This window comes from Camelus bactrianus, chromosome 7 (assembly GCF_048773025.1).
Source record: "Camelus bactrianus isolate YW-2024 breed Bactrian camel chromosome 7, ASM4877302v1, whole genome shotgun sequence".
In the NCBI taxonomy this organism is placed as follows: domain Eukaryota; kingdom Metazoa; phylum Chordata; class Mammalia; order Artiodactyla; family Camelidae; genus Camelus; species Camelus bactrianus.
The window spans coordinates 58160043-58172846 of record NC_133545.1 but is presented as its reverse complement, the minus strand read 5'-3'; the positions used below and the strand labels follow the sequence as shown (position 1 = coordinate 58172846).

Below are 12804 nucleotides of genomic sequence, written 5' to 3'. Positions count from 1 at the left end.
ACCAATTCTTTTTTGATATCATTTCTCTTTTGCATGGGTCTCTATCTTACTCAGTTTTTTTTTTTTTCATCTCATTCCTTGTCTTTTCATCTTTTCCTTTTGATTTTCCACCTACTCTTACTTTTCCCCAGTTTGATCCAGGCCGTGCCTCCTTGTGCTCTATTGAGGGTGCCAAACTATTTCCAGACTTTTCTTTTGGCTCCATCACCAAATCCAGTAAGCTCTGTCTTTGAGGATTTCAGAAGCTGTTCCTTTTTCTTTACTGAAATACTTTATTCTTCACATGGCTAGTGTTTTTCTTCTCCATTTTTTATTCTTCTAAAAAGTGAAATCTGCCAGATGTGTTACCTTTCAACAAACTGGCTCCTTTACCATCCACTTGGATCACAGCTCAGGGCAGGCTGACCTATACACATCCTGATGCAATTCTCAGTTTCTAGAAGACTTTTGCTCAGATAACATCTTGATTTACCTTCCCTGCCTGATTATCTGGTATGGGTGGAATACATGAAATTTGAAATGTGGGGCACTTGCTGCCACCAGGAGTTTTCCTTTGCTGTCTCTTGGGTTGCTTTGCTTATTGAGACTGTCCTCAGAATGTGACATGTCCTCCCAAGTTCCCTTCAACTTCCTTTCCAGTTATTTTCTAGGAGTTGTTGCCCTGCCTGAGTGTACAAAGCTGACTGCACGAAGATGGGAGAGAGGAATGTGAGTGTGTGTGTGTGTGTGTTGGGGGCAGCAGACAATAATCTCACCAATACAGATACCTCACTGGTGGGAACTTAAATTTCGCTGCAGTTTTACAGTGGATACAGTCCTTGAGTATCTGAATCAGATGACCAACTATAGAGGGTGTTTGAAGCCCCTACTTTTCTTTTTTCAGGTGGCCTTGGTTTCATGAGGCTTAAACTGCTTATGCTTATGGCAGGACAAGAAACCTGGACAGGTTTCCCCCCCGCCCCTTTCCTCAATTTAGTGTCCCCATTTATGGTTAGTGAGCTCCTTCCAGATTCTGGTGTTACCCGTTGATTTTAGTTTTATATATAGTGATTTCTTAGGTTATTTCCTCTATGTGCAGAAATTGAGAGCGCTTGCATGATTCAGGGCACCCAGGCTTTCAAACTGGGTGGAAGTCCTTGCCGCTTAATTCCTCCCTTTGTCCTCTGACACCTACAGAAAGCTCGTGTTTTTAAGGTTGGTAGCAGAATTCCTACAAGTAATTATTGTCATATCTTTATATTTGGGTTTTTACTAAGAAGGGTAAGAGTTTTACAGTTTCATCTGAGTTTGACATTCTGTAGTATTTCTATTTCAGGTAACAACAGAAGCAGCAATGTTTCACTTCTTCAGAAAGCCTCCGGAACCTAAAAAGCCCTCAGTACCAGAGACAGAAGCAGATGGATTTGTCCTTTTAGGTGAGTCTTTTTAGGAAACAAGATCATAATTAGATGAATTATTTTTCCTTTAAAAGATTACTTGAAAAGTATATGATTGATTTTTAAATTATTTCCTACTAATGACAGAATTAGTTTATATATATGAAATCTATAAAAATGTAAGTCATCAATCACTTGAAATGTTGTCATCAAGTCAGACTCTTCTTATATATTGGTTTGGATGCGTCCTTCACATTCAGCTTATTTATTTGGGGGCTAGAGGTAATTAGGTTTATTTATTTATTTTAATGGAGGTACTGGGATTGAACCCAGGAGCTCGTGCATGCTGAGCATGTTCTGTACCATTGATCTATACCCTCCCTCACTCCCGACATTCAATTTATAAAATCATCCCATTTTTTCTATAAGGTAGTCAACCTTTTTAATTATGAAAAACCAGGTGTCTTGAAGAGTCATTGATAAATTCAAGTACTGTTTTGCAAGTAGCATCAAACCTTGTCTTAAATTAGCACCTGAAATTAAATTAGGCATCCAATAAGTGAAGTACACTTATTTTATTGTTCAAGTATAGTTGATTTACAATATAATGTTAATTTCAGTATACAGCATAGTGATTCAGTGCTTTTACAGATTATACTCCATTAAAGTTATTACAAGACAGTGGCTATAATTCCCTGTGCTCTGTGATATATCCTTGTTGCTTATCTGTTTTATATACAGTAGTTTATATCTCTTAGTGCCATACCCTAACTTGCCCTCACCATTTCCCTCTCCCTTTTGGTAACCACGCATTTGTTTTCTGTATCTGTGAGTGTGTTTCTGCTTTGCATACGTATTCATTTGTATTATTTCTTACATTTCACAAGTGATATCATAAGTGATTTCATAAGTGATATCATACAGTATTTATCTTTGTCTGACTTACTTCACTAAGCATAGAACTCTTCAGGTTCATCCATGTTGCTGCAAATAGCAGAATGTCATTCTTTTTTATGGCTGAGTAATAGTCCACTGTATGTGTCATATACACATATATATATATATATATACCATATCTTCTTAATCCAGTCATCTGTTGATGGGCACTTGGGTTGTTTCCATATCTTGGCTTTTGGAAATAGTGTGCTATGAACTTTGAGGTGCATGTATCTTTTCAAATTAGTGTTTTCAGTTTTTCTGGATGTATACCCAGGAATGGAATTGCTGGATCATATGGTAGTTCTGTTTTAAGTTTTTGAGGGAACCTCCACGCTGTTTTCCACCATGGCTGCACCACTTTACATTCTCACCAACAGTGTTAAAGTACACTTTAAAATCTAAATATGTTAGATAGTGTATCCTGAAAATTAAGACTAGTGTATTTTCTATTATAAAATCAATACTTGCTAGTCCTTAAGATTTTAATGGCTTTAAAAAATATTTAATTCAACCAAATACTATGTTCTTCTCAAGGGGAATTCTGAAAAATAACATTTTCTTCATGTCATTGTGATCTTTTCCCCAAGGAAGAGATTTGCAGTCTTTGGTTAGTTCTTCTCAGAAGTTCTCTCCCCAAATTGTGGTGAGGAGGAACCAAAACCCAGTGCCCCTATGTGATGTGCCTTCTGTTCCGCTCTGGACATCCTCCCACCAAATTCAGCTCCTTCTCTGAGAGGGTTTGCATGAACTCAGAGTGTTTGCGCCTGGTGATGTTTCTCAGGTGTCTCCTTTTCCAGATTCTGGTTCCTCCCTCCTCTGTCTTTATATTGGCCCAATCAGCCTGGGGTCCCCTGGCATTGGCAAGTGCTCTGTGTGTCTTGAGAAGTGGAGGATGGCCCCTTGGATTTCCAGGTCATCCTGAATTTTCAACTCAGGCCCTCTCAGAGCCAGGCTCATGCCATGCCTCAGACCCCACACGTTCAGAAGTATGAGTGGGTGGGCCTCTGCCTCTTGAGCCCCTCTCTTTAGGATCTGGTCTCTCACAGAAAGAACACAAGGGTTTTATCCCTCTGACCCTCTTCCATTTCCTCGCCTTAATCTCTAGGACACCAGAAGAGAGTTTTTCTTGTGGCCATAAAGTTACCATAGAATATTCCATCTTTTCCACAATCAAGTTTTGGCAGGCCCATGTGTTTTTCTGAATCTGCTTCCTGTGGCCTGGGTCAGTGGCTGTAGCTTGAGTGGTCTGAGTTATTTTCTCTCTGATCAGATCCCCTACATCTTAGGGAAAGTAGTGGGGCATAGTCTGACCAGGGCTGCTGGTTTTCTGGGGAGCCAGCTGACTGCAGAAAAAGTAGGGTGCCATGGACATGACTGCTTATCTGGCCCCTCTGACTATGTCCAGAATTCATGCTTCCAAGTCAGAACTGGCTCTGTCAACGCCAATTTCTGGTTCCGAAGTGGTCAGTGTTGCTTCCTTCTTATCTGCTGGATTAGCCCCACTCACAGAAAAACTTTCAGGGATGCCTCTGGTCTCCTATGAAGTTTCTGCTTCCTCAGGGGTTTCACAATAAATTTCTCTCTCAGAAATTTGCTTCAGCAGCGCCTGGTTTTCCAAACTCTGTTCTGTGTCCCTCATTTTAGGATACCTCCTTAGTCTTAACACATATGCAGAGAACTTTGCCCTCTTCTGTTGTTTCATGATTAGAAATCAGCATTATTCTCTACGTTATCAAATAGCCATTTAAAGGATGTGAGTTTAATGGACTGGCATGTTTGAGAGCACATACAGCTTCTAAAGCTGGCCGTTGAGAACTCTTCCCCATCTTCTTCACCTCTCTGGCTCTGTGGCAGGCAGCCACTCTGCAGCACTTAAGAGACAAATTATAACCACTCATGCAATAGCCCTTGGTGCTGTTCTTTCTAAAATCCCCTCCAGTGTCTGGTAGCTCATAGCATGGAGATGTTTCACCTGCTGTGTCACAGCTAACCCAGCGGGGCCCCCTTGCCAGGGTGTTCTGCCTCAGCGGGTGAAGCTTCTGTTGGACCGTTTCTCTCCTAGGAAGGGCTCTGGTTTAAGAAGTGGGCTTTAGCTGAGCCTCTGGAGACATAAATTTACTCATTCGTGAGGGAATTTCCAGCAGGTTTTTACTTTAATATGCTTTCATGTCCCAGCTGCTCCATCTGATACAGCTCCGGTCTAAAGGTGCGTTTTCCCAAAAGCTGACATGCTGTGTACCTTGAGGGAGTTTTCCCAGCACCGTCTTGTACTGAGTGGCATTGGTGTTGACACCTGCACCGTATGCCTCACAGGTGGGCAGTCTAGGTGAGGCATCACTTTGGTCAGAGTCCCAGGATTGTGATTTAACTTCAGGTGCAGCTGGTACTACACCCTTGTTCAATGCTCCGGGCGAGAGCAGACGCCCAAGTGTCGGCTGAGGCTGCCTCCTCCTTCAGCTGCCCTGTCGGTTGACGCTTGTCTCTGTTAAGTGCTGTTTCCCCAGGTGCAAAGTTCCACCTCCCTCTGCCATTTTCCATGGAAAGTCCTTGTGTACCTACTGTTGTGTGAGCTTAGTTACCTTCCTGTCAGTCAGCATCATGTCTTGGCTGTCACTTCTTCTGTTTTCTTTCTCTTTTCATCCGTCACACCATTTTCCTTCGTTCTCAGGAGCACCTCAGAGGCCCTGCACTGAAGTGTGGATAGAATGGTGACTTGAGCCAGACCCCTTGGGCTTGTATCCTGGCTTCACAACTTAGCTGTAGTTTCCATTATTAGGGAGGCAAGACTTTCACCTCTCACCTCTTATCATCTCTGGCCAGGCCTGAAAATCAAATCGACATAAGACAGATTAACAGAAGAAAAGCATACAGATTTTTACAGGTACATGAGAGCCCCCACAGGAGAATACAGGCCCAAAGATGTGGCAAAACCTAGGTGCTTATATGCCAGGTTGAAAGAGGCAGTTGTGGAAAAGTAAACTATGTCAGGAGACTGCAGGAAGATGAGGGTTATTTTAACAGGGTCTGATTATACGGAGCACTCTTGCCCTTAACCCCCCGTCTCAGATGATAAGCACGTGCCTTCCTCCTGCCATCTTCCATATGGAGGTTTTTATCTCCTGCTTTCAGCACAAGGAGAGGATAGAGTGCCCTGCTTGCACCTGACGTTAGTCAAGTGCCTTTAGCTCAGAATAATCTTTATGCCAAAGTGTCATAGTTGGGGACCTATCTGCCACCCTTCACCATTTGGGGCAAGCTGCATAGCCTCCCAGGTGTCATATAGCTTATCTAGAAAATGAGCCTGATAACAGTACCCAACCCAGTAGGGTTCCTGGGGGGATTAAATGAGTTACTGTGTGTAATGCGCTTAGGACAGCAATGTGAGTGAAGTGATCGTGTTACACCTCCATGTACAGGCGAGGACTTAGAAGTTTCTCCAGTTTACATGTAGCAGATCTGGAATTAGCCCAGGCATTCTGACTTCAGAGCCTGTCCTCTTGACCACTAAGCTACCCGTCTATTTTTTTTTAATGTCATATTATCATTTTAAATTTTAAGACATAAATGACATTTTAATCTCTTTTTAAAAAATTTAAATTGTGTTCATTAATGTTTAAAAGACAAAATGCTGTGGTTTTTGTCTTTATTTTAGTGAAAGAGGGTTGGTTGTGTTACTGTTCATAAAGTTTGGCTTTAATTTTGGCTATTCCAAACTTTTCACTATTGAATATTTTAAGTATTTAAGAAATTGCAGAAAATTATAACCTCCTTAATGAAGCTGAGCTTGGGAGATGGTATACAGTCAGCCCACCGTATGCACAGGTTCTGCATCTATGTAGTCAACCAATCCCAGATCGAAAATATTCAAAGAAAAAAAAATGTAGAATGTTCCACAAAAAGCAAAACTTGAATTTGCCATGTCCCAGCAACTATTTACATAGCATTTACATTGTATTAGGTATAATAAGTAATCTAGACATGATTTAAAGTATGCAGGAGGATATGAATAGGTTATATGCAAATACTGTGCCTTTTTATATAAGGGACTTGAGTGGCTGCAGATTTGGTGTGGGTTCGGGGTCCTAGAACCAGTCACCTGTGGATACCTAGAGACAACTGTACATTGTTTAGTAAAAAAAAAAAAAAAAAAAAAATCCTTCAGCAGTTAAGACCTTAACTGAATTGACTGATAAAAGTCAGGCTAGATTATTAGGAATATTGCTCATTATCTTTAAAAAAAGAATGGTAACCTCTTTTTTTTTAACTGCTATGTTTTGCTAAGTTAATTTTTTTTATCATGTGGGTCTATATTGACATGTATAATATCTACTTTAGGCTCGGAGCATACTGTGTAAAAATTTTTTAGAAAATATCAAGTAAGTCAAATGGTGGACAAGAAGTGCTTTTATTAACGTGACCCCATACTTTCACACCCATGTGTTTTGGTTATCATGTAACTATATAACTGTCCTCATGTACAGTACATACATTGCAGGAAAGTAAATGTATATGAGTGATTTTGTGTGTTTATTAACTTCTAAATGATACAACTAAGTGAAGGGAAGATTACATTTATAGTAACAATTTCTTATCAGTATGGATTCTACAGAATTTATTAGATTATCATCTTATTTGGCCTTTGCAATGCGTTTCTAAAAAGGTCACAGTAAATTGTTGTGAAAGGTATACATTATCTCTTTTTTTCCCCCACTTGAGAATACCTTTCCCTCAGGCAAGCTTTCCTGGTTAGCGCAAATAGGTTTTAGGTCACAATTATTAGATGGCATCACTGAGTTGCTGAGGTCAACACCCCATGACTTGAAACTCAGGGTCCAGGCAGAGTCTAAGCACTTTTATTGAAATAGGAACATCTGGACTGATCTTCTACAGTTAGCTCACTTTTGGATAGAAAGCTTTTTCCCTGTAAAGGTTTCCAAAGCCTTTTAGCCATAGTAAAATGTCTAGTGTGCTAAGTAATAATAAGGAAAAAAAAATGCCTGGTAGAAAAACATCCTTTCCCTTGTAACCAGTTCCTATTCACATAAGAAGGTAATAGCTATTCCTTCATTCAGTAATGAAGTAATCCTCTAGGGTACTCATTTTACAGAAAAACAAATTGCAGTTTTCATTTGTATCACTGGGTGGCGATTTTTCTTAGTCTTTTGCTACTGTTTAAAACCGCAGCAAGCCTGGTACTATTTGTAATTACCAGGGTTTTCTTCTGTTATGACAGGTTTAATTATACTTTTAAGACATTATCTTTAAGTTGATTACAAATTTCCTACTTTAGTATGCAACCTCATAGTTATTCTAAATTAAGAAGAAGACTATTTGTCGCCTAGATGTTGGCATATAATTCCTTCCAAAACTAAGCCAAAGACATGAACTAGCTTATTATGTTATAGCAAAAAAAGAAAAAGGAGAAAAAGAAAATATAATAGCAACAAATAAGACCCACGGAAAATAAAATGAAAAAGAATAATTTAGATTACTGTTGTGTTCACTGACATCGGTGACCAGATACTCAGTATAACTTTGGAGCAGGCAGGATGAAATTGGGCAGACAATATTACAGAGATTAAAGGAATCGGGTTACAGTACAACTGAAATTCATCGTGTTTTTCAGAATATGCAGGTGCTTCTGAAAGTAGGGCAGAAGAACTTTTAGTTTCCATCAAGCTAGTTATTTTTCTAAGACTGAATTTAGAATCAGTTTAGTAATTTTTTACAGCAGCTTGGATTTCTTCTTCTAAGTATCAGTATTGAAATATGTACTTTAGTCTCACCTTCTGTTTTCCAGTTGACATGATAAATGAGATTTTGGAAAGTAGTGGGTTATTTTTAAGACTGTCTCCTACTAAATTCCTCATCGTGGGAATCATTCAAACCATGTATACACACTAAACTGAATCATTCAAACCATGTATACACACTTAACTACCCCATTTTTATCTGGAACTTTTTAGATAATCTCTTCATCTCTGTACTCTTTCCTTTATTTAAAAGTGGAAATCTAGCTGTGTCTAACAAAAATTTACATTCCAAGGAATAAGGGGCAGTAAGTCACTTTGATTTTGTCTACGACCAAAGGCTTTAAAACAACAGTGACAAAACTAAACAGATTGTCAGCATGTGCTTCCTATTTTTACTCCCTGTTCTTACAGCAGAAGTATAACAAATCATTTTAAAAAAATAGAGTGTTTATGGATTAAAAAAGCAACTGATCCTATTAATATCTCTTTACCCATGTATTGTGATACCCAGAAAAACTCAAATTGCAGTTAATTTACTTGGCGATCTTTGTGTTTTCACTCTTGACCTTTCAATTCTAAAGGAAGTGTGCCAGCACTTTTCAACCAGCTTCATCATGCAGTTGTTTATTTTCCCATTAAGAAATGTGGAGTTACGTGTCTAGTGGACAGAAATGAACAGAATTTTCATGTTCGTTTGCTCCTAATTCTGGTTTGTCTGTTAATCTAGTGGCATTTTTGAGGTGAGCCCATTCAGATAAGACTGTCCTGTGTGGGGTGTACCACCCTGCCTTATCTCCAGAAATGTGCAAGGAGAGAGGGCGCTTCCTGGGAGGGGAGGGGTGAGGTGGGTGGGTGTCAACTGTGCTGAGAAGCAGAACTGAGCTGTCTGCTGCACTCCATTAGTTGTGAGAAGGGCACTCATTCTTACTGGGGCTCGGTGGACTTGGCTCACTCAAATGTAAATTAGGGATCTGTCTCCCTAACTCAGTGGATCTAACTTTCTTGTGAATTATGAGGCACTTTGAAAATACACTGGTGCTGGGGCCTCATCCCTCCATTCTGATTCGACAAGCCTGGGGTTTGGCCCCGACACTGGTATTTTTTTCAGAGTTCCCCAGATAGTTCTGATGTGCATGCAGGCTGAGAACCACTGCAGTACCCTCTCTGTAATTTAGTCATTATACACCATCAGATAATGTGCTAAGGCACTTTGAAAAAGACCTCATGAAAATACAGAGATGCAGTTTCTCTTCCACTGCAGTTGAGCCCTAAACAAATAAACAAAATGCAAATAAAACCACAAAATTTCTAGGTTAAACATACTTCCTTTCAAACATTAAATAGGTAAAGAGCAGAAAGCTTCCAGATTCTGAGAAGTGAAATCTGTTTCTTAAAGTAATAAATTTGGAACCTTAATTTTTTTAAATTGAAGTATAGTTGATTTACAATGTTGTGTTAATTTCTGGTGTACAGCATAGTGATTCAGTTATATACACATGTATTCCTTTTCATATTCATGATCTTTTTCATTATAGGCTATTACAAGATATTGAATATAGTTTCCCCGTGCTATACAGTAGGACCTTGTTTTTTCATCTATTTTATATATAGTAGTTAGTATCTGCAAATCCCCAACTCCCAATTTATCCCTCCCTACCCCCTTTCCTCCATGGTAACCATAGGTTTACCTCTAGTATTTCTTCAGAGGCTTTCATAATGTTATATCTTACACATCTGAGACTATTTAATTGAAAAATCATGATGAGTAGCTTTTATATTTTAACTTAAAATTTATCCTTACTTCATTCTGTTGAGGAAATAGAATGTACAGTATCAGTTGTGCTTTGTACTAGTAATTCAGGTAAGATTGGCAGGTCTAAATACTGTCTTACTAAACAGCTTAATAATATTACAATATTCTTTTATATTTAAGTGGTTATCTTATTCGTCATCTGTTTTTTCCCATTGAATGCAACCAAAGCATATTATGAAGGGAAACGTTCTTATTGGGGTCACACATTAATCTTTATAAATGTGAATTTCTGAAAACATATCTTTCTCTTTCATTATATCATGACAAAATTCTGATGTTACCTCGAAATAGCATTTGTTAATAAATTAAGCCAGAAGAAAAACATCTTAAATTAGTGGGATATAGTCTTTTCTAAAATCATCAAGTGAACATTTCTTGAGCACTTTCTCTGTCCCAGGTGCTCTGCTCCTTGTTAAAAATGCTGCAGATTTCTGGGCCTGACCCATGAATCCTAGTAAAACAGAATCTTTGGAATTATAGCCTAAGAACCAGCATTTTAATAAAAGCAATGTGGGTGTTTATTATGCATGCTGACATTTGAGCATTGTTGGAATAATTCTTTTCTAAGGTGTGGTTGGGGAACAAATCCTTTTCAGGTGGCGAGACAGACTGTAAAGTATGTGGATTCAGAAGAAACTGGGACATATTCAGGGCCAGTAAAAACTTCCTGGAGAGAGGGTATATCAGGGCCACTGATGAGAAACCAGTCTAGAGAGGTGGTGTGTGATGGGCTTGAGTGCCATTCTGACACATTAGAATTTTATCCTATGGGCAATAATGAACTGTCAGATATCTGACCATTTTAAAACAGTGAAGCAGTATTTTGGTTTTTATTTTATTAGAAATTTATTAACAATTTAAAAAATAGAGATAAGTTAACAATTTACTCAAACTGAAGATTATTTTTTAATGAAAAAGTGATTGTGGCATCATCTCCCCAATGTATCACTAGAGAAGTGTGGAAATACACTCATGCCGGATGGACAGACTGTGACAGAGAGACAACAAGCCAGTGAATGGTTATAAGGCCATCATGTTGCAAGTCATTCTATCAGACACCTTAGGTTTCACCTTTTCCACTTCTTTTAGTTTCAGGCTGATGTAGGGACAGAAACTCGTAGTTGTCCTTCAATATGTTTTCCTTTCTTTCTTAGTAAATAGTGTTTTTATCTTGCCAAGTGGCCACTTTGCAATTAGGAATGGAATTTGAAGAAATGTCTGGCCAGTGTGATGTAAGAAGAAATGTTGTATTGAAGATTTTAGGAAACCTTTTAAAAACAGCTGGTGTGGACCTTCTCTCCCGGCCCCTGACTCTGCTTACCCTGGAATGGGGAGGCCATGATTTGGTAGAGGACTAGCTGCCATCTTGGGCCATGAGGACTGCAGTGCATGGTGAGGGTATAGCTGAAGAATAAGCAGGGAAGAGCCTGGGTTCTTGAAGACTGTGGAGTTGCCGCAACAGCCCTGTAATGCTTTCTCTGAACTACCTTTATATGAGACAGGAGTAAACTGCTGTTCTGTGTGAGCCACTATTTTATTTTGTCATTTGCACATGAACCAGACCATAACTCACGTCGGTACTGCCCTGAAAATCACAATATTTTTATTCTGGGTTTCATCATTTTCTTGTGGTGTGATCAAGCAAGCCACTTACCATTTCAGCCTCATTTTCCTCACATATAAAGGGTTAATAGCATTATGTTTCCTCATTACGTTGTTAGAGAAGATGAACGAGAGGGAACTTTACGCAGACTTCCTCATGGACAAAACTGTGTACTGAGAAGTTTTAATTCACTTGCTAATTCTGATCAGTTCAACGAAATGCTTGGGAGAATGATTTCTGAGCTAGAAAGAGCTTAGCTGGAAAGAATATTGTGATCATTCATGATGTGTCTTGTGGGCAGGTGAGTGGTTAGAGCCCCACTGGGCCACATCTAAGCCTTTCCTGTGCTTAGACTGGAAGGCCACTGCATGCCTATGCAGAGTCTACCAGAAAGTCCATTCATATCCACTAAAAGTTGAAATGTTTAAAGTGTGCATTAACTAGTGGAACATTATTGAAGAGTTGAGAATTGCTGCTATACTCTGTTCATCAGTTAAGTTAGAAACTGATTCATCCCCTACAATTGGTGTTTTCATCAAAAATGGCATATGTTTATGTCTGTGTATGTGTGTGATAATTTTAATCAAGAAGTATTAAGTATACTGTACTAAAGCCTTACATTATAGTATTAATGACTTAAAGGAATCATTGTTCTGAGATTTTTTCAGTATTCCAAGTCAAATAGCTCAGCTCTAAACTTACAGAATGATTTATTTTTGTTTCTGTCATCTATTATTTCCTGATGCACAAGCTGAAAATATGCTTGGCAGCACCAAAGGAAAACTGTAACCCTTAAAATAGTTTGTTGATGGATTGCTTAAAGGAATTGATAACTATGATAACCAGCGATTGTCCCTGTTGCCATCACTATGTTAGGGGTTCTTAGCCATGCTGAGTTTGGATGCTTGAGTGGAGTAATCTGTAAGCTTTCTGAAATTATAGGCAAAATTTTGTATTTGCATTTTTGGAGAAGGGTCTCTGCATTTCATCAGGTTCATGAAGATCTGTGATCCTAAAAAGGTGAAATTATGACTTTTCTAGATGTTGATATGTATACCAATGTCTACTAGCCACTTGGGCTGTCGTATCTTAGGGTATTTTTATTTTAATGTCAGAGATAGCATAGTCATTGTCAGAGGTGGGTCACATCCTATGGGCCACTTTTACTGGTTTGGCTTTAGAAAATAGAATGACTTTTGAGCAGCTACATAAAAATTAGGGAGTAGTTACTACTATGTAAGATACACAGCAGACAAAGTATGTCTGTAAGGAGGTTACAATCTACATCACAAGACATACAAAAACAAAAATTAAGTTACA

General features: G+C 38.8%; 1 protein-coding gene across 2 annotated transcripts in view; it reads left to right on the top strand.

Moving 5' to 3' along the window:
* Window positions 1-12804, top strand: part of UMAD1 (UBAP1-MVB12-associated (UMA) domain containing 1) — a 195503-nt gene that overhangs the window by 21700 nt on the left and 160999 nt on the right. For both annotated transcript variants that reach the window (XM_010972168.3, XM_045508531.2), the window contains one exon: window positions 1316-1415. In XM_010972168.3, the coding sequence (XP_010970470.1) occupies window positions 1334-1415 (82 nt within the window). In that variant the 5' untranslated portion in view covers window positions 1316-1333. The remainder of the gene's footprint in view (window positions 1-1315; window positions 1416-12804) is intronic.